This window comes from Xyrauchen texanus, chromosome 50 (genome assembly GCF_025860055.1).
Source record: "Xyrauchen texanus isolate HMW12.3.18 chromosome 50, RBS_HiC_50CHRs, whole genome shotgun sequence".
In the NCBI taxonomy this organism is placed as follows: domain Eukaryota; kingdom Metazoa; phylum Chordata; class Actinopteri; order Cypriniformes; family Catostomidae; genus Xyrauchen; species Xyrauchen texanus.
This window is the reverse complement of record NC_068325.1, coordinates 7,385,139-7,406,936: the sequence shown is the minus strand read 5'-3', so window position 1 is coordinate 7,406,936 and position 21,798 is coordinate 7,385,139. Positions and strand designations below refer to the sequence as shown.

The window sequence follows — 21,798 nt, the reverse complement described above, 5'->3', positions numbered from 1 at the left end:
GGGTGTGTGATGTGTTGCCAGGTTTGCACTAAATCAGGCTAATTTGAAAACACTAATGCAGTTTAAAATAGTAAAATCGTGGGTTGTGTTTTGGGGATACTTTATAAATGGACCCTGAACACCAAAATCTGATGATAACCACTAAATAATGGAAATGCAATGTCTTCATGTTTAATGATTCCTGGATTGAACTGCACGGCACACCGTAACAATCAGTGCAGTCAGCTGTGCAGTGTCAATGCAGTCGGCAACGTTATTTCCACAAATATAACATTCACGCGCATGATGTTTCCCACGAGTGTTGTTGTGTAAATACATACAGCTCTCAATAAGCATTTGGTAAGTCACGTCCACGTCAGAAACCTGCCAAATAAAGAAATGTTGAGAAATAGCAGTTATTAATACTATGAACAGGTAAAATATGTGAGAAAGTACTGCAAAGACTGAAAGAGGGAAAAAGGACTTAAAGTTGATCAGAGATGTTCCAAACGATGACAGAAAAACTTTGTGTAAATAACTTCTAAATGTGTGGTTTATACATGAGTCTAGTTCAGTGTGACACATAGTGTAATATACAGGCCTTTTAATATATCTCACTTTTTTTTTTAAAACTTCATACGATGTGGTTCACTAAAATATATAACAACAATAAAAATCAAAATGAGTAAAAGAATCAAAAGCACCCAAAAATAAAAGTGTTGGTAGTGAAAGAGATAGAAAATAAAAACAATAAATAGGCCTTAATATGGAAATATGCAAGCAAGCCTAGTTAAAATCATTAATTTATATTAATGAATAAATATGGTTTATTTGCATTTCCGATCTAATTTTGTGTCAAGATTGTTGGGCCTCATGTATTCAGATAAAAGACAAAGGCAGGCCTAACAGTCATAAAGCCTGACCGAGGCCTACAAACACATCATTAAACACATCAGATGCCATTAACCAGCTTCTCTCCGCCCACATACGTGGCGATATTCTCTGGAGTATGCAATGGCAAAAAGTACCCAGACACTTTCAGAGCACACTGAGGAGTGAGATGCCCCTGTAGTTGTTACGGTCTGTGCAGTTCCCCTTCATAAAGAGGGGACCACCGGGCATCCTTCAAATTCTGCAGAACCCAGAATGTTGTCACGATGTAATGTAGGGCAGTCAAACGCCACCCTCCCTCAGCAATTATATATTGATATTCTATTGATTTTGATAATTGATAATTATCTTTGAAGATTGTTGAATTCAATAGGATCAATAAGCTAGTGTTAATTCTAATCAATGTTCCATTGATTTGAATAATTAATGATTATTTTGATAATAATTAATATCCTATTGAATTTGATAATTGATAGTTATCTTTGGTGATTGTTGATTTAATGGATTAAAAAGCTAACATTGATTCTATTCAATGTTATATTGGTTTTAATAATTGATAATTATCTTGATAATTATTAATAATTGCTAATAACCAAACTCCTGCTCCTGAATGTAGTGCACTATAAAATGTATTATTCTTTGTCAGTCCAATCAAATAATGAGTTATGAAAAAGATTCAAATGTTGTTAAAATATTAAAATATTGTAGTTGAGCACAAACTGTCTTCTGTTTTTCTTCCACATCTAATTTAAAGAACAAGCTTTTCAGATTCACTTCGATTAGTTAAAAGTGCAGATGTAGCAGTTTAAATAAGATAATACTGACATATCACATGTAATTCTTCCAGTTGTGTGTTGCCTTTATAAAGATGTATTCTAAAAGTATTCTTGTATTCTGAATATGTTTTATGTACTTTATACTGTGTAATACATTTTATGTGACATATTCAGAATCCTTTACTGAAAACATTTTAAAAAGAGTATTTAGTTGGAAATAGCGTGAACAGTGTGGTCAAAGCAAACTTGACTTAGACTTCCTCTAGTTGATGTGGGTAAACTTTTCCTCTGCTTGTAAGAACAGAAGTAGAGTTCATTAGTCAAGTGTTTTAATCAAGGCAACAGCATGAAGATCATACAGCTGCAACTATGTGAGTTTATTACATTGTTTCATTAATATGAAATGTTTTTGATGTCACTGGTTCACAGCTGATTAGCAAATCTTAATTATGTGTTTGTTGTTTTTAATCTCACAGATCTATTTATATGCTGTCAAGCTGAAACAGATCAACTGACAGATTTGGGACAGAATGTGACTATAAACTGTGATCTTGATGAAGGAGGGATTTATTGGTTATTACTGAAACTTCCAGATCCTCCAGTGGTGATATTACGCACTTTGTCAAATACCTTTTCATGCTTCAATAAAACATTCAGACACAAATATTCAGTGCAATCTCACCGTCATCTGTTTATAAATAATGTCACCATTGATGAATTGGGAGTTTATTACTGTATGAAGAAAGATTCAGTACCTCCTGAATTCAGCAATGGCACCAGACTCAAATTCATTGGTAAATGCTCCTGCAGTCATCAATGTGTGATTGTATTCAGTTTTCAGACACAATAATTGTATTAATATGCTTTAATGGAGTAGACTGGCAATCATAATACTGTAACAAATTGCACACTTACTTTTTCTTTGCAGAATCAACAACAGAGATCACATTAGTGTCGTGTACTCAACAGAATCCGACAGAAGTGAAAGACATTCATCACAATCAGACATGGCAGACTCTAACACTCATATTTGCTCTGTTAACTGCTGTTCTGCTCATTGTGCTCACAGGTGAGTGCTTTTTATTATTATTATTAATATTGAGGCTCTATAACAGTAGAAATATTATTTTTTATATTGGTACAGAATTGGAAGTTCGGTAAATTTGTCATAATTTGGCAGTTTGTCTTTCTGCTAATTAATATAATTATTTTGGAAATTAAAATCCATAATCTTTAGTCGTGTTAAAACATTTTTCACTGTTTATTTAATTCTTAGTTTTTGTTGTTGGAAATAAAAGATCTGGAGAGCAATCACATCTTCATAATACCAGTCTACAACAGACACAAGTTATAGATTACAGGCAATTACAGGTGAATTATTTCATTCTTTGAATTATGTGATAATTTGTCATTTGATATTGAAATGTCAGATATTTATTGGAGAGTTTTGCGCTATAATTCAAATCGCATTTATGTGTTAAGAAACATCTGCGCTGAACATGCTAATAACGTTTTTCCCCATTGCTCTTTCAGTTTACTGAGGTGAACTTTTCTCAGATGCATAAAAAATATTGATCCAGTCGAGTCAGCAGCACATATACTGTTCTACATCTGCCCAAATAATGTACACACGAGTATGACCGACCTGATGACCTCTCTTTTTATCATTTCTTTCACAATGTCATACTGGCAATCTTGGCTCTTTGTTGTTGTTGTTTTTAAAACAATCTTTTAATCTTAGTGAGTCACGTTTTTGATAATTTATGAATTTAAAAGATCAATTAATCAAAATGAATCAAAAACATCAGCTAAATGTCTAAATTTATTTTGTCTCATGATCTTTGTACTGTAAAATATTTGATCTCTTAAACAAGCAGTTGTATGATGACAATGCTCTTATTGTCCATGTTTTCTGTAGATGTACTATAAAGACGCTTTACATTCAGTATTCTTCATATGGTATATGTATGTATTTTAAACGATTAGTTCACCAAAAAAAATGAAAATGCAGTCATTGTTTACTCACGCCTGTGTTGTTATAACCTCGTATGCAAAGAACTCATGAACGCATACAGGAGAATAACGGTTAGTGAACATCTTTACTACATAATACATTACATTTCGACAAAGATTCGATTTGTCAACAAATTGAATCTTATTTCTTCAGAAGACATGTCACATAAAAGTATAATTCAGAAGTCTAATTAATTATTGTGTCCTTCTGAAGCTTGAAGGGGTGGTCACTATAAACTGACATAGCATGACCTCACTGAGAACAACATTTTTCTTTTTTTTTACAACTTCTCCATTTGTGTTAATAAAACAAAAGAAAGTCATATGGGGTTATAACAACACCGTTACATTCAGTAAACAATGACTGAATGTTCATTTTTGTGTGAACTATCTCTTTAAGAAGCTCTTTTTATACTGGGAAGCCTGCTTCTCTAAAACTTTACTTTTGGAAGACTCTTCTGTTTTCAGTAATAATTTACTTAGAAATTACTGGTTGAAACTGTTTGTGACTGTTTGAGAATGTCTTTCCTTCTCTGGTCATTGTGAATAACTACGTATCAGTGTATCAGTGTCTTTCCAGGAAAACAATATCGGTGAAATGACAATAGATTGATAATGTCCGCCTTAAGTTGATAATGTCTGCTATCGTTTAGTCAATAAGCAACAGAAATAGTTTAGTTACCTCTTTCAATAACGTGTTATTTTTGAACAAATTTAAAAGTGTGAAGTTCTGCATTTCATGCTGTCTGATGAGTTTTAAAATGATGTGTGTGTGTGTGTGTGTGTTCTGGTTTTTACATACATTATGGGGACATAAATGCCATCACAATGTCGTAAATCCTGACATTTGTTAAACTCTGAGGACACCCCGACTGTCCCTGTAAATCAAATCGCTTAGAAAAGTTCATTTAAATAAAAATGTAAAAATACATGTTGTGGGTTCAGTTTACCATGTTGAAAAGTCCCGCAATGCTGGTCAACAGTTTTTGTGTTTGTGTATTTGGTGCTGGTTCCCTCTTATTTCTAGAGCAAGTCAAATGTGCGGGACAAAAAACATCTTGATCATCTACTGCAAGCATAGGGAGAAAAAGTATGTTTAAATTCTGTAGTTATTTAAAAAAAATGTATATATGAAAATGAACTGTGAGAAAGGTACTCAATGCACATGTAACTTCCTCTCAATGATGTGACTCAATTTGAACTGATACTCATGAAACGCTTGAAATCTTTGCAGTAGTTTAATTTCAGAGGTCATGAGAAGGGAAGCAAGTGACCTATTAAGTATATTGTAATTAAATACAAATATTTGAAGAGTATTTTATAGCAGGATCACACAGATTACGCTCTGCAAAAACATAAAACGGCATGTTGTTTCCTTAAATAGTTTATACACTGTCATGAAATTAATCAGGAATGAGGGAAAATTGTAGCTAATTCAAATTTAAATGGAAAAATCATACAAAGTCTCGAGTCCTCAGTGATAACTTTAAAATATCCTTCACCTTGTTCAAAAGTTTAATAAGATAACCTGTCTTTTACTCTAATATACGGTAGAAACAAAAGCAGCACTTAAATTCAACAGATGGATATGACATGAACATTGGACTTACCCTTCTTTACTACTAATAAATTAATCAAACGTTTCACATCAGAAAGAAGTTTAACTTAAACTCAACCAGAAAGTGTTCCATTTGTTTGGTCACTCGGCAAACAATGAGTTTTACCTTTGTCTAGACTGAAGTTTTAACCTTAAACCAAGTTCAGAGTTTTTCTCATGTCTTCATACATTTAAGTATCTCAGTTCTCACCATTTCCTAACCACAAATAGAAAGTCGCATTGCAGTTTGTCTGCTCTGCGTTGATACTCTTTGTTTGTGGTCTTTTGCTCTTTTGTTTAGATCTAAATGTGGGGTTGGCAACCTCGGGCATGTGTGCACCATTAGCAAGTGGACGAGTAATCATTGACAAACAAGCAATAATGAGAGCGAGTAAAACTATAAAAGCTGACAAACAGTCTGTCTTTTGTCTAGTCTGATTATGTCAACAGTTGTGGTCAACCAAATGGTCAACATCAGAAGTCCCAATACACTTTAGTGCACATTGAAAAAGCTTTATAAAGTACAAAATATTTCATAACATCATTAACTGAACATTTCCATGAAACTGAAGGAATTCTAAGCAAAATAATTTCTGTGATAAAAATGTTCAAACAATTATACTGTATAACCAGTGGTCGATTTGTATGCTAAAATATATAACAACAATAACAAACGTTTAGGTTATGGATGTAACCTCTGTTTCCTGATGGAGGGAACGACACATTGTGTCGAAGAAGCGACACTAGGTGTCTCTCTTGAGCGCCGTTTGCATCTTTGATCTATGAGAAAAGGCCAATGAGAAATTGGCAGACAGAATTTGCATGTCCCGCCCCCGGACATACGGGTATAAAGGAGGGGAAATGCATCTGTTTCAGCCAAAAATGCTATCGTAGACACCAAGCCAGAGCCCCCTCTACCAGGCAACGCACTGGCGAAAATGGTTCGGCCGCAACAGAGGCTCGGTTCAGTGACGTGGCCAGGAGGACACAACGTCTCGTTTCCTCCATCAGAGAACGGAGGTTACATCCTTAACCTAGACGTTCCCAGTCTGTCTCTCACTTCGATGTTGTGTCGAAGAAGCGACACTAGGGGTCCAATTTAAATCATGCCATGCACTGAGCCGTGTAGGTGTACTGTTGACACAGCTGTGTCAGACTGCACGTACCCCTCCGCCACGGCCCATAAAATTGTCAGAGCCTTCTGGTTCTTTACCCCCGACAGGGGGGAACAAGGCGAATTCCCAAGCTTGGAAGCAGGCTGCGCCAGCCATGCCTTTTCTCTCTCCATGTTTCTCACATGGAGTTAAAGTGGCTGGGGCCATCTTAGCGCTATCATATGCATCGGGGAAGGCGATCTTACCCAGTTCTTATTCTTTGAGGGGGAAAAGGCTTTGCGGAGACCACACCTGCCCAGACTGGGGGAGGTAAAGAGTGGTGAAATACATCACATGGGCTTTTAGGTCACATGTAGAGAATGGCGCAGTGGTAGATCCTACCTCATTGGGAGGGAGGAGTTGCTACAAACATGGCGACCGGGGATCCATGAGGACTGCCCAAGGGAGACGCGGGTCCGCTCGCAAGGGGATGGTACTGCAGCAAATACACACAGGGGGATAAGTCCATATAGGGGCCCGTCCTGTGGAAAATCTATTCCAGTACAGGGTCGATTGAGTACCCGCATTGGATTCAGTTGGCGAATTCCTCTGCTGAATTCGCGGATCAGAGGGCTAGGGAGGAGTCAGACAAGGAGCCGAGTTAGTGGGATCTCCTGGGATAAGAGCGCACGATTTTACCTCAATGGAGGGAAAGGGCACTAGGAGCAAGCGATCCACCCGGTCAGTTGTTAGCGCGTTACCGAGTTCTAACAGCTCGGACCTGAGAAAACACGGAACAAAACCGACTCAACCCTGAGATTGTAAAATCTCGTAAAGGTATTGGGTGTTGCAACACTTCTTGTTGAGTGTGCTCGGACCCGCAAGGGGGCACGGCCTGGGTGTGATAGGCCTATGTAATGGTGTCAACTACCCAGTGGGAAAGCCTCTGGATACAGCGTTCCCTTTCCACTGTCCACCAAAGCAGAAAAAGAGCTGCTCAGAATGTCTAAAGCTCTGCGTGCGGTCCAAGTAGGTACGCAAAGCACATACCTGACACAGCAACGAAGGGGCTGGGTCTGCCTCCTCCCGGGGCAGCGCTTGCAGGTTTACTACCTGGTCCCTGAAGGGAGTGGTAGGAATCTTGGGCAAGTAGCCCGGTCGTGGTCTTAGGATCACATGAGTGTCTGCCGGACCGAACTCCAGGCAGGCGTCGCTGACAGAGAACGCTTGCAGGTCCCCGACACTCTTGATGGAGGCGAGCTTGATGAAGTTGAAGACTCAGGGAGAGAGCCCTGAGTCCGACTGATTCTAGCAGCTCGAAGGGAGGTCTCTGAAGGCCCGAGAGGACCACTGAGAGATCCCAGGAGGGAAACAGGCTTGGCAGGGAGGGATTTAACCTCCGGGTGCCTCTTAGGAACCTGATAATTAAGTTGTGCTTACCCAAATACTTGCTGTCTACTGTGTCGTGGTGGGCCGCGATAGCGGCTACATACACCTTCAAGGTGGAGGGGGACAGCCTCCCCACCAACCTCTACTGCAGGAATGAGTGTACTGACCTAACTGCTCACCTCTGTGGGTCTTCAGCCCGGGAAGAACACCAATTTTCGAACAAGCACCACTTCAGGGCGTAAAGTTGCCTGGTAGAGGGGGCTCTGGCTTGGTTGATAGTGTCTACGATGGCAGGTGGTAGACCAGCTAGATATTCTGCATCCCGTCCAGGGGCCAGACATGGAGGTTCCAGAGGTCTGGGTGCGGATGCCAGAGCGTGCCCTGTCCCTGAGAAAGAAGGTCCTTCCTCAGGAGAATTCGCCAGGGAGGGGCTGTCGCAAGGAGTACGAGATTCGAGAACCAAGTCAGAGTGGGCCAATAAGGAGCCAATAGAGTGACTTGTTCCTCGTCCTCCCTAACCTTGCATAGCACCTGTGCAAGAAGGCTCACTGGGGGAAATGCGTACTTGTGTGGCACCATGGGCCAGCTGTGTGCCAGCGTGTCTGCCCCAAGGGGAGCCTCCGTTCGGGCGTACCAGAGCTGGCAGTGGTAGGTCTCTCGGGAGGCCAACAGGTCTACCTGATCCTTGCCGAACCATTCCCAAATCAGCTGGACCGACTGGGGGTGAAGCCTCCACTCTCTACTGGGCAAGCGTTGTCATGATAGCGCGTCCGCCACCACGTTGATGTTTCCCGGGATGTGAGTGGCACACAGCGACTTGAGGAGACGACGGGCGAATTGTGACATGTGGTGGGGGCGTACGCCGCCATGGCGATTTATGTACGCTACCGTGGTGGTGCTGTCTGATCGAATCAAGATGTGTTTGCCTTGAACTAGTGGGAGAAACCTCCGCAGGGCAAAACGTACAGACAACAATTCTAGGCAGTTGATGTGCCAACACAGCGGGGCCCCTTTCCAACGGCCCGGGGGCGCGACCGCCGCGGAGGATGCCATATGCCCCAGGAGCCTCTTGAAGAGTTTTAAAGGGACCGTTGTGCCTGGACTGAAACTGGCGAGGCATCTCAGCAACTGCGTTCGCTCGTTGGTGAGGAATGCTGACATTGAGACTGAGGCAATTCCATCCCGAGAAAAGAGATGCTCTGAACCGGGGTGAGCTTGCTCTTTTCCCAGTTGACCTGAAGCCCCAGGTGGCTGAGGTGCCTGAGTCTCTGTGAGCACATAGTAACTCGGTTCACGAGTGGGCCAGAATGAGCCAATCGTCGAGGTAATTGAGTATGCGAATGCCGGCATGAGCTGCCTCTGCGACTTTCGTGAAGATGCAAGGGGACAGAGACATGCCGAAGGGGAGGACTTTGTACTGATATGCCTGGCTGTCGAATGCGAACCGTAGAAAGGGTCGGTGTCGAGGCAGAATTGAGACCTGGATGTACGCGTCCTTCAGGTCTACCGCTGCGAACCAATCTAGATGCCGGACGCAAATTAAAATGTGTTTTTGCGTGAGTATTTTGAATGGGAGTTTGTGCAAGGCCCGGTAAACTCGCAAGTCCAAGATAGGTCGTAAGCAGTCGCCTTTCTTGGGTATGATGAAGTAAGGTTTGTAGAAACCCTTCTTCATCTCGGTTGGAGGGACAGGCTCTATCGCGTCTTTGAGCAAGAGAGTCGCGATTTCCGCGCTGGGTTTTGGCATGTAAAATGATAAAGCGGACGCCTCCGAAGGGGTGCCTAGAAAATTTTATTGCGTAACCGAGTCGAATGGTCCTGGCCAGCCAGCGTGACAGATTGGGAAGTGAGAGCCACGCTTCCAAACTCCAAGCTAGGGCTACTAAGGGGGCGGTTATTTTTGATGTACCAGGCGGGGCGGAGCAGAGGCAAGTATGGCGTTGGGAGGCAAGGATGCGTCCCGAGGCTCTGTTGCTGAGAGAAGACTCGAAGCACTTACCTTACTCCGCATACCCGGCAGGGGGCGGGTTAGTGACTGAGGAGGAGGTCCCGTAGAGGCATCCTCTGGACTCGTCAGAACTCCACCGGGGGATGGAGGGTCTTCTTACCAGCTCTGGAGAGAACGTCTTGGTCTCTGGGTCAGGAAACGGTGTCGCCGAAAAGGCCGAACTGGGAGACCGGCGCGTCAAGGAAGCGTGTCTTGTTCACTTCGCACATCTCGACCAGGTTCAGCCACAGATATCGTTCCTGAACCACAAGAGTGGCCATCGCCTGCCCGAGTGGCCGCGTTGTCACATTCGTGGCCCTGAGGGCAAGGTCAGTCGCTGAACGCAGTTCCTGCAGCACGTCATGATCAGGACTACCCAAGTGCAGATCTTTAAGTGTCTTGGCCTTTTAGACTTTCAGGAAGGCCATGACATGCAGGGCGGAAGCGGCCTGTCCAGTTGCACTGTAGGCTCTAGAGGTCAGTGAAGATGTCATCCTACAGGCCTTGGAGCGGAGCACAGGGCGACCCCGCCAGGTGGCGGCGTTCTCGGGGCACAGGTGGATCGAAACCGATCGGTCCACCTGTGGGACCGCCATGGGCCGCACCGCCGTCGAGGGTAGTGAGAGCGGATGAGCGAGAGGCTTTGTGACGGGTGGAGAAGGGTGTCCTCCACGAACTCATCAGCTCATCATGCACTTCCAGGAAGAAAGGAACCAGGGGGGCACGGCTGTGAGCAGTGCTGTGAGTCATCTGACTCAACTGGGAAGGGAGAAAGCCGCTGATATGCACTGTAGATCCAACAGCAATCGCTCAGAGATGAGAGGAACAGTGTGTGACTGGCACATAACCATCGGCTCCGAAGAAAATTTCTGAATGAAACAAGATGCAATTCCCCTCCTTTATACCCATATGTCTGGGGGCGGAACATGCAAATTCTGTCTGCCAATTTCTCATTGGCCTTTTCACATAAATCAGAGATGCAAAAGGCGCTCAAGAGAGACCCCTAGTGTCGCTTCTTCGACACAACGTCGAAGTGAGCGACAGACGGGAAACAAAAAGAGAAAAATAATAAAAAGCACCCAAAAATAAAAGTGTTGCTAGTAAAAGAGATAGAAAATAAAAACAATAAATACGCCTTAATATGAAAATATGCAAGCAAGAATAGTTAAAAACATTCATTTACTACATTGTTGTCACATGACCTCACTATTTTATTTAATTTCTGCACATGGCATCCAGTTATCATCTCGAAACTAAATATTGTTTATTTGCATTTCTGATCTAATTTTGTGTCAAAATGTATTGTTCTTTGTCAGTTCAATCAAATAATGAGTTAAGCAAAATATTAAAATGTTTGTTAAAATATTAAAATATTGTATTTGAGCACAAACTGTCTTCTGTTTTTCTTCCATATTCCAAAATGCAAACATCTCTGTACACATCTAAATTAAAGTACAAGCTATTCAGATTCACTTCGATTAGTTAAAAGTGCAGATGTAGCAGTTTAAATAAGATAATACTGACATATCACATGTAATTCTTCCAGTTGTGTGTTGCCTTTATAAAGATGTATTCTAAAAGTATTCTTGTATTCTGAATACGTTACTTTTTATGTGACGGGTTCAAAATGTTTAACTGAAAATATTTTAAAAACAGTATTTAGTATTCAGCCCAGAGTACTTTCATAAAGTAATCCGCACAACCCTGGGAGTTGGAAATAGCGTGAACAGTGTGGTCAAAGCAAACTTGACTTAGACTTCCTCTAGTTGATGTGGGTAAACTTTTCCTCTGCTTGCAAGAACAGAAGTAGAGTTCATTAGTCAAGTGTTTTAATCAAGGCAACAGCATGAAGATCATACAGCTGCAACTATGTGAGTTTATTACATTGTTTCATTAATATGAAATGTTTTTGATGTCACTGGTTCACAGCTGATTAGCAAATCTTAATTATGTGTTTGTTGTTTTTAATCTCACAGATCTATTTATATGCTGTCAAGCTGAAACAGATCAACTGACAGATTTGGGACAGAATGTGACTATAAACTGTGATCTTGATGAAGGAGGGATTTATTGGTTATTACTGAAACTTCCAGATCCTCCAGTGGTGATATTACACACTTTGTCAAATACCTTTTCATGCTTCAATAAAACATTCAGACACAAATATTCAGTGCAATCTCACCGTCATCTGTTTATAAATAATGTCACCATTGATGAATTGGGAGTTTATTACTGTATGAAGAAAGATTCAGTACCTCCTGAATTCAGCAATGGCACCAGACTCAAATTCATTGGTAAATGCTCCTGCAGTCATCAATGTGTGTTTGTATTCAGTTTTCAGACACAATAATTGTATTAATATGCTTTAATGGAGTAGACTGGCAATCATAATACTGTAACAAATTGCACACTTACTTTTTCTTTGCAGAATCAACAACAGAGATCACATTAGTGTCGTGTACTCAACAGAATCCGACAGAAGTGAAAGACATTCATCACAATCAGACATGGCAGACTCTAACACTCATATTTGCTCTGTTAACTGCTGTTCTGCTCATTGTGCTCACAGGTGAGTGCTTTTTATTATTATTATTAATATTGAGGCTCTTTAACAGTAGAAATATTATTTTTTATATTGGTGCAGAAGTGGTAGGTCAGTAAATTTGTCATAATTTGGCAGTTTGTCGTTCCGCTAAATAATATGACTATTTTGGAAATGAAAATCCATAATCTTTAGTCGTGTTAAATTTGTATTCACTGTTTATTTAATTCTTAGTTTTTGTTGTTGGAAATAAAAGATCTGGAGAGTAATCACATCTTCATAATACCAGTCTACAACAGACACAAGTTATAGATTACAGGCAATTACAGGTGAATTATTTCATTCTTTGAATTATGTGATAATTTGTCATTTGATATTGAAATGTCAGATATTTATTGGAGAGTTTTGCGCTATAATTCAAATCGCATTTATGTGTTAAGAAACATCTGCGCTGAATATGCTAATAACGTTTTTCCCCATTGCTCTTTCAGTTTACTGAGGTGAACTTTTCTCAGATGCATAAAAAATATTGATCCAGTCGAGTCAGCAGCACATATACTGTTCTACATCTGCCCAAATAATGTACACACGAGTATGACCGACCTGATGACCTCTCTTTTTATCATTTCTTTCACAATGTCATACTGGCAATCTTGGCTCTTTGTTGTTGTTGTTGTTTTTTAAACAATCTTTTAATCTTAGTGAGTCACGTTTTTGATTTTTTATTAATTTAGAAGATTAATTAATCAAAATGTTTCAAAAACATCAGCTAAATATTTAAATGTCTTTTGTCTCGTGATCTTTGTACTGTAAAATATTTGATCTCTTAAACAAGCAGTTGTTTGATGACAATGCTCTTATTGTCCATGTTTTCTGTAGATGTACTATAAAGACGCTTTACATTCAGTATTCTTCATATGGTATATGTATGTATTTTAAACGATTAGTTCACCAAAAATATTAAAATTCAGTCATTGTTTACTCACGTTTGTGTTGTTATAACCTCGTATGCAAAGAACTCATGAATGCATACAGGAGAATAATAGTGTAATTATTATTGTGAAATGTTAGTGAACATTTTTACTACATAATACTTTAAATTTTGTCAAAGATTCGATTTGTCAATTTCAGAACAAGACATGTCACATAAAAGTATCATTCAGAAGTCTAATGAATTATTGTGTGTTCTTTTGAAGCTTGAAGAGATGATCACTAACTGCCATAGTATGACCTCTCCATTTGTGTTAATAAAACAAAAGAAAGTCATATGGGGTTATAACAACACCGGGGTGAGTAAACAATGACTGAATGTTTATTTTTGTGTGAACTATCCCTTTAAGAAGCTCTTTTTATACTGGGATGCCTGTTTCTCTAAAACTTTTCATTTGGAAGACTCTTCTGTTTTCAGTAATAATTTACTTAGAAATTACTGGTTGAAACTGTTTGTGACTGTTTGAGAATGTCTTTCCTTCTCTGGTCATTGTGAATAACTACGTATCAGTGTATCAGTGTCTTTCCAGGAAAACAATATCGGTGAAATGACAATAGATTGATAATGTCCGCCTTAAGTTGATAATGTCTGCTATCGTTTAGTCAATAAGCAACAGAAATAGTTTAGTTTACAGTTCACATGTGTGGCTTTGGCCTCTTTCAATAATGTTTTATTTTTGAACAAATTTTAAAGTGTGAAGTTCTGCATTTCATGCTGTCTGATGAGTTTTAAAATGATGTGTGTGTGTGTGTGTGTGTTCTGGTTTTTACATACATTATGGGGACATAAATGCCATCACAATGTCGTAAATCCTGACATTTGTTAAACTCTGAGGACACCCCGACTGTCCCTGTAAATCAAATCGCTTAGAAAAGTTCATTTAAATAAAAATGTAAAAATACATGCTGTGGGTTCAGTTTACCATGTTGAAAAGTCCCGCAATGCTGGTCAACAGTTTTTTGTTTGTGTATTTGGTGCTGGTTCCCTCTTATTTCTAGAGCAAGTCAAATGTGTGGGACAGAAAAACATCTTGATCATCTACTGCAAGCATAAGTAAAAAAAATTATAATTCTGTAGTTATTTAAAAAAAAAAATATATATATGAAAATAAACTGTGAGAAAGGTACTCAAAGCACATGTAACTTATTCTCATTGATGTGACTCAATTTTAACTGATACTCATGAAACGCTTGAAATCTTTGCAGTAGTTTAATTTCAGAGGTCATGAGAAGGGAAGCAAGTGACCTATTAAGTATATTGTAATTAAATACAAATATTTGAAGAGTATTTTATAGCAGGATCACACAGATTACGCTCTGCAATAACATAAAACGGCATGTTGTTCTCTTACGAGAGGTTCTCTCGTATTGCGTAAGCTAGCTTACGCTACGGGAAAGATTAATCTTTTCTGAGATATTGAAGCCAAAAAATTATCCTTAATTTTGTATCATTTGTCAACGCAGTGCAGCAACTGCAGACCTTGAGCGGGCTAGCTAGCGAGCTCATTGGTTGCTCTGCGGCAACTGCTGCAGCCTATAGACGAACTTGGGCGAACTCGCGTCCAATGAGAGGCGTCCGCGCGCTTACTGCATCAAAGCCCGCCAAAATGGGCGTGGCTAGAGTGCATATAAGCGTAGTTCGTAGGCTGGAACCCTGATTTTCATCTCTTCAGCGAAGCTCTTCGCATCTCTGAACTGGAAGCCGCGTCGCCGTTCGAGGGGCATCTAGCAAGCTTGGACAGCGCTCGAAGAAGCCGGCCGTCTCCGCCACCTTCAGCCATCCTGCGAGCTACGCCATCCGGCGACGTATCCTTTTTTAGAGCAAGCTAGTTCTTAACGAACTTCACAAAAGAGCAACGAGCGTCTTTTTTAAGATGCCTCGCACCACTTGCGCATCATGCCGCGCCCCTCTCAGGACCGGAGACCGCCACATCATCTGCGCTCTCTGCCTGGGACTGGGGCATGCAGAGCTCGCCCTCGCTGAAGGCGGATGCGACCTCTGCGAGGAGCTTCCGATGTCGACCCTGCAGGCTCGACTCGAAGCGCTCAGAACCGAAGCCGCCGCGCCGCCTTCCGATCCGCCGCGCAGGAAAAAGCGCCGCTCCCATAGGCTGCCAGAACCGGTTATAGAAGCGACTGCCTCGCCGGAGCCTCTCCCTTGAGCATCGCTCTCACCCTCCCCGCACCCCCGGGACGCGCAGTTGCCGCCCAGCGGCCGCACTGCTGCCATTTCGGATGACGAGGTGGAGGATAAGGGCCGCTGTTCCATCATGGCTTCGGACAGCGAGGAGTGGTCAGGCTCCCACGCCTCCTCCTCGGCCCAGGAATCCAGCAGGACCCGCGCCGGAGTCGAAGGGGAACTAACACGCCTCCTCACACAGGCCGTCGACCGCCTCGGGCTCGAGTGGTCACCGCCCCCTGAGCAGGCTCCCAACAGACTCGACGGATGCTTTCTTCAGAGCCGTCACCGCGCAACACCCGCGGCCCGGGCCACTCCCTTCCTGCCGGAACTCCACACTGAGCTTGCAAAGTCGTGGAATGCGCCTTTATCGGCCAGGATCCGTTCCCACGTCTCCACCCCTCTCGCTTCGGTGGACGGCGCCACCGAGAAGGGCTACTCCTCCATCCCCCCGGTCGAGGATTAGGTAGCAGCACACCTTTGCCCGCCCTCCGCGAGATGGCGGTCTAAGCCAGTGCTCCTATGTTGGCCACGCCTATTCCGCCGCCGGCCAAGCCGCATCTGCTCTGCACTCCATGGCCGTCTTACAGATCCTCCAAGCTAGCCGACATGGGAGAAGCAGAGCGCTCCACGTTCCTCAACGCACCGCTCTCTCCGACCGGTCTCTTCGGCTCCGCGGTGAGTGGCATAGTTGACCGCTTTTCAGAAGTCCAGAAAGCCACCCAAGCCATGAACCTCTTCCTGCCACGTCACGCTAGCTCCTCTGCAGGCCGCCCACGTGACCAGCCTCCTGCACGAGCCTCTTCACAGCGCCCAGCTCAACAAAGTCAGACTTCTCAGCGTCGACAGGGCGGCCGCCCTCGATCGCGCTCAGACAGCCCCCGCAGAACGCAGCCCCCCCGCGGGCCTCGGTCTAAGGTTGCGCTGAAACCTGAGCAACCGAAGTCCTCCTAGCCTTGTTGAAAAAACGACGGCTCAGTCCCGCCTCGGCCGGACCACCGTCAAAGCTTAGCCCCTGTCAGTCCCCCTCTCTCAGGCTACTATAGTGGTGGATTCAGCAGCCAACAAGCCGGTAATACTGCCCGCTTGCCTGCACTCAAACGCCGTTTTCACGGCGACCCAAAGAAATCTTGTAAAGAGCAAACATGCCTTATGTGTAGAAAATGTGCCCACAATCCAGTGTTCACCCCTACACACAAGCATTACACTTCCCGTGTTCCTATCAGAGCCCACTCACATAAAGCGGACACAGCCCGCTCGAGTGTTAGAGTCAATAAACGCGCCCACGAATCCGTGCGTGTGCCCCTTCTCTGGCCGCTCTGTCACACGACCAGCCTTATGTGTAGAAAATGTGCCCACAATCCAGTGTTCACCTCTACACACAAGCATTACACTTCCCGTGTCCCGATCAGAGCCCACTCACATAAAGCGGACACAGCCCGCTCGAGTATTAGAGTCAATAAACGCGCTCATGAATACGTGCGCGCGCCCATTCTCTGCCCGCTCTGTCACACGGCCAGCAAACACTTCTCTGTATGTAAGTCCCGTGCCCGTGACTATGCTCGCGCATCACTTAACAGATGTGACTCTTTCCCCATTCACCTCAACTCAACTCAACTCAACTCAATTTTATTTATAAAGCACTTTCAAAAACCACACTGGGTACCAAAGTGCTGTACATGGAGTAATAAAAAATAAATAAAATCACATTAATACAGCTTAAGAATGCAAAAAAACATTTAAAACCTATAAAACAAGAATAAGATAAAATCTACCTAGTACAAATTATAATGCAATTAATTAAAAGCTAGGGAAAATAAATACGTTTTTAAGGCACCCTGGAAAGAGAATAGAGACGGAGATGATTTTATGACCAATGGAAGCTCATTCCAAAGTCTAGGGGCTGCCACCACAAAAGCTCTATCACCTTTAGTTTTTAGGCGAGATCGAGGAACTGACAGACACAGCTGATCACTAGAGCGGAGAGACCTTGAAGGTTGATTCAAACTTATTAAGGCAGAGATGTACTCAGGTGCAAGACCATGAAGAGCCTTAAACACATACATCAACACTTTGTACTTGATTCTGTATTGGATCGGTAACCAATGTAGTGAAATCAAAACTGGGGTGATATGGTCTCTTTTCCTGGTTCCAGTTAAAAGCCTAGCAGCTGAATTTTGGACCAGCTGCAGGCGAGAGAGAGAGGCCTGACTCACACCCAGATACAAAGCATTACAATAGTCCAATCGAGAGGACACAAAGGCATGCACAACCTTCTCCAAATCATCAAAAGAAAGGATGGGCTTCAACCTTGCCATAGTTCTAAGATGGATAAAACTATTTTTAACCACAGCATTTATTTGTCGATCAAACCTGAGCTCAGAGTCGAATATAACACCCAGGTTTTTACATAGGGAAGTTTTTTCCCTGGAAGCAGTGACAAATTTCTTTCTAAATTTAAGTCACATCCCCTATGACCAAAAACAATAAACTCTGACTTATCCTCATTTCAAATCAAATCAAATCAAATCACTTTATTGTCACACTACCATGTACACAAGTGCAACAGTAGGTGAAATTCTTGTGTGCAGTTCCGAGCAACATAGCAGTCATGACAGTGACGAGACATATACCAATTACAATAAACAACATACTTACACAAAACAATTTACATATCAAATGTACACATACTTACACAAAACAATTTACAAATCAGATGTACACATACTTACACAACACAATAATTATATACAATGCAGAATATAGAACAGAATATACAATACAATACAATAAGTGGGAGTATATGAAATATATATGTGTATATATATATATATAGCAGTTGTATTGAGGAGAATATGTTGACAGTCCAGTGTGAGATTATAGCTGAATAAAGTGCAGTGCTAATTATTGATCCTGATAGATCAAGAGTTCAACAGTCTGATTGCTTGGGGAAAAAGCTATCATGTAGTCAGGCTAGTGCGGGTCCTGATGCTGCGATACGCCTGCCTGATGGTAGCAGTGAGAACAGCCCATGACTTGGGTGACTGGAGTCTCTGATGATCCTCCGAGCTTTTTCACACACCGCCTGGTGTATATGTCCTGGAGGGAGGAAGCTCACCTCGATGATGTTCCTGGCAGTTCGCACCACCCTTTGCAGGGCTTTGCAGTTGTCTTGCGGTGCTATTGCCGTACCAGGCGGTGATGCAGCCAGTCAGGATGCTCTCTACAGTGCTGGTGTAGAACCGTGTGAGGATGTGGTGGTTCATTCCAAACTTCCTCAGCCGTCTCAGGAAGAAGAGGCTGGTGAGCCTTCTTCTAGCTGGCCTCAGTGTGGGCCGGACCATGTGAGTTCCTCAGTAATGTGGACACCGAGGAACTTGAAGCTGCTGACTCTCTCCACGGTGCTCCATTGATGGTGATGGGGCTGTGTTCTCCGTCTTTCTTCCTGAAGTCCACAACAAGCTCCTTGGTTTTACTGGCGTTGAGGAGAGGTTGTGCTCCTGACACCAGCGTGTCAGAGTGTGCACCTCCTCTCTGTAGGCTCTTTCATCATTGTCAGTGATCAGACCTACCACCGTCGTATCGTCAGCAAACTTAATGATGGCATTGGGCTATGTGTTGCCACACAGTCATGTGTGTACAGGGAATACAGGAGTGGGCTGAGAACACAGCCCTGCGGGGCTCCAGTGTTGAGGGTCAGTGATGAGGAGGTGTTGCTGCCCATTCTAACCACCTGGCGTCTGCCTGACAGGAAATCCAGGATCCAGCTGCACAGCGAGCTGTTTAAGCCCAGAGCCGGAGTTTCTCATCAAGCTTGGAGGGCACTATGGTGTTGAATGCTGAGCTGTAGTCTACAAACAGCATTCTCACATATGTGTTCCTTTTTCCAGGTGGGAGAGAGCAGTGTGTATTGTAGATGCAATGGCATCATCAGTGGAGGCGGTTGTTGCGGTAGGCAAACTGCAATGGGTCCAAGAGGGGGCAGAACAGAGCAGATGTGATCTCTGATTAACCTCTCGAAGCATTTGCTGATGATGGGGGTCAGAGCAACAGGGCGCCAGTCATTTAAGCATGTGATTATAGCTTGCTTCGGTACAGGCACAATGGTTGATGTTTTTGAAGCATGTGGGGACTACAGACAGGGAGAGGGACAGATTGAAAATGTCCGTAAAAACACCAGCCAGTTGATTCGCGCGCGCTCTGATGGCGCGGCCGGAATGCCGTCTGGACCCGCGGCTTACGGATGTTCACCCGTCGGAATGATCGGGTTACATCCACAACAGAGGCGGAGAGTGAATCAACCTCTGTAGCGTCAGTCAGCGAGTGCACTCTCCGCGAGGCGGTGTTACTGTCCTCAAAGCGAGCATAAAATGTATTAAGTTAGATCCGGGAGAGATGCAGCGGTGTTCATGGCGGAGACTTTATTCAGCTTGTAGTCCGTGATTGTGTTAATTCCCTGCCACATACTTCTGGAGTCAGTGGTGTTGAACTGACTTTCAAGTTTGTGCCTGTACTGGCGTTTAGCTGCACTGATAGTGTTACGGAGGGCATAACTGGCTTGTTTACGGCTCCTCCGTGTTAGGAGAATTAAAGCGGAGGTCCGCGCAGTGAGTGCAGCCTTGAACATCGCCCGTTAACCCATGGTTTCTGGTTGGGGTATATCCGTATAGTTTTGGTGGAACAAGCGTCCTCTCGCACTTCCTGATGAAACACGTTACGCTGTCAGCGTAAACCTCGATGTCGTCATCAGAGGCGGACCGGAACATCTCCCAGTCCGCGTGATCAAAACAGTCTTGTAGCGCAGAGTCTGATTGGTCCGACCAGCAATTTTAATTGAAGAAAGTTGTTTGCCAGCCAACATTTCACATCGGCCATGCATTTATGCAGAGACTCAAAAGAGTGGTGATTCCCATGTTTAATAGGAAAGTAAATTTGAGAGTCATCAGCCTACAGATGATAGTGTATGCCATGCCTCTCAAAGATCTTTCCTAACGGAAGCATGTAGAGGGAGAATAAAACGGGTCCCAAAATGGAGCCCTGAGGAACCCCACATGTTAAAGGAACAACTGATGAATAACAGTTCTCTAAACAGACTGAAATCGTTCTACCCTTGAGATATGAGGAGACCCAATCCAAGGCTAACCCCTGAATACCAACCTGGTCTCTTAGGCGATTGATAAGTATGTCATGATCAACCGTATCGAAAGCGGCACTAAGATCCAGCAGCAGAAGACCAACAGGACTACCAGAATCCACACCTAATAAAATATCATTTAAAACTCTCAACAGAGCGGACTCTGTGCTATGACCAGCTCTGAAGCCTGACTGAAATTGATCGAGCAAATTATTGATGGATAAAAAATCATTTAATTGTGCAAGCACCGTCTTCTCTAATATTTTTGACATAAAGGACAATTTTGATATAGGTCTAAAGCTGTTCATATCAGATGAATCAAGGTTTGCTTTCTTAAGAAGAGGCTGAATAACAGCATGCTTAAAGCAGTTGGGAACAATACCAGTGGTCAGGCTACTGTTAATAATCGATAACACACTTGGACCAATTGATTCCACCACCTCTTTAAACAAAGTGGATGGAATAACATCACACATAGAACCCGTAGGCTTCATATGTGCAATTATATGTTTGAGTTGAAACAGGGACACAGGTACAAAACAGGTCAATAGATTTTGCGGAACAGGATAGGTAACAGGATCATTACTAGTAGCTAAGATCTGTGAGCGTATACCAGAAATTTTAACAGTAAAAAATGTTAAAAACTGCTCACATGTGTCCACCGAAGGGAGATGGGAGTAAGGGCAACTGGATGAAGAAATGATGTAATAGTAGAAAAGAGAACTTTAGCATTATGACAGTTCTTTGAAATGATATAAGAAAAATAGCTTGATCTGGCTAATTTAACTGCTCTTTGAAATTTAGTCAAACAGTCTCTCAAAATGTCATAGGACACTTGTAGTTTATCTTTAAGCCACTTTCAGCTCAGCCTTCCTGCACTCCTGCCTAAGAGCACGGGTATTACTATTCAACCAGGGCTGAGCCTTGACTTTTTCTTCCTAATTTTTAATGGAGCCACAGTGTTTAAGATGCCAGAACATGACAAGTTGAACTGGGAGACCAAATCCTCAGGCCCCATATCAGAAAAAGGAGACTCCAGCAGTGATTTCAGTGGAGAAACATTAAAAGCAGCTGAAAAACTACTAGCAGTAGAGGGAGTGATAAAACGAGATGTGACAGCAACAGGGCCATCATTAACTTGGTCACTGCATGAAAAATGTGGGTTAAAAATAACAGTCTTGTGGTCTGAGAACACAGTGTCAGCAATTTGCACATTGCTGATAGAAA

The 21,798-nt window shown here is 42.8% G+C and overlaps 2 protein-coding genes and 1 long non-coding RNA gene across 9 annotated transcripts in view; 2 read left to right on the top strand and 1 right to left on the bottom strand.

Annotated features, from left to right (window-relative positions):
• LOC127641040 (uncharacterized) overlaps window positions 1-21,798 on the top strand; it is an 82,637-nt gene that overhangs the window by 33,778 nt on the left and 27,061 nt on the right. Inside the window, exons 1-3 of one of the 2 annotated variants that reach the window (XM_052123790.1) lie at window positions 11,541-11,597; window positions 11,703-12,020; window positions 12,155-12,295. The exons of the other annotated variant lie outside the window; for it this stretch is intronic. Coding sequence (XP_051979750.1) covers window positions 11,573-11,597; window positions 11,703-12,020; window positions 12,155-12,295 — 484 coding nt within the window. The 5' untranslated portion in view covers window positions 11,541-11,572. Of the gene's footprint in view, window positions 1-11,540; window positions 11,598-11,702; window positions 12,021-12,154; window positions 12,296-21,798 lie in introns of those variants that run through there. 2 annotated transcript variants of the gene reach the window in all.
• LOC127641042 (uncharacterized) overlaps window positions 1-21,798 on the bottom strand; it is a 55,480-nt gene that overhangs the window by 9,857 nt on the left and 23,825 nt on the right. The gene's annotated exons all lie outside the window — the stretch shown is intronic.
• On the top strand, window positions 1,816-13,193 carry LOC127641041 (uncharacterized). 6 transcript variants are annotated; one of them, XM_052123797.1, is made up of 5 exons: window positions 1,816-2,017; window positions 2,123-2,440; window positions 2,575-2,715; window positions 2,945-3,007; window positions 12,760-13,193. In XM_052123797.1, the coding sequence occupies exons 1-4, from the start codon at window positions 1,993-1,995 to the stop codon at window positions 2,998-3,000; spliced, it is 540 nt and encodes a 179-aa protein (XP_051979757.1). In that variant the 5' UTR covers window positions 1,816-1,992; the 3' UTR covers window positions 3,001-3,007; window positions 12,760-13,193. The 6 variants fall into 6 exon arrangements, with proteins under 6 accessions (XP_051979757.1, XP_051979755.1, XP_051979756.1 ...); XM_052123795.1 differs by having other exon boundaries at window positions 2,945-3,017; XM_052123796.1 differs by lacking the exon at window positions 12,760-13,193 and adding an exon at window positions 3,180-3,345.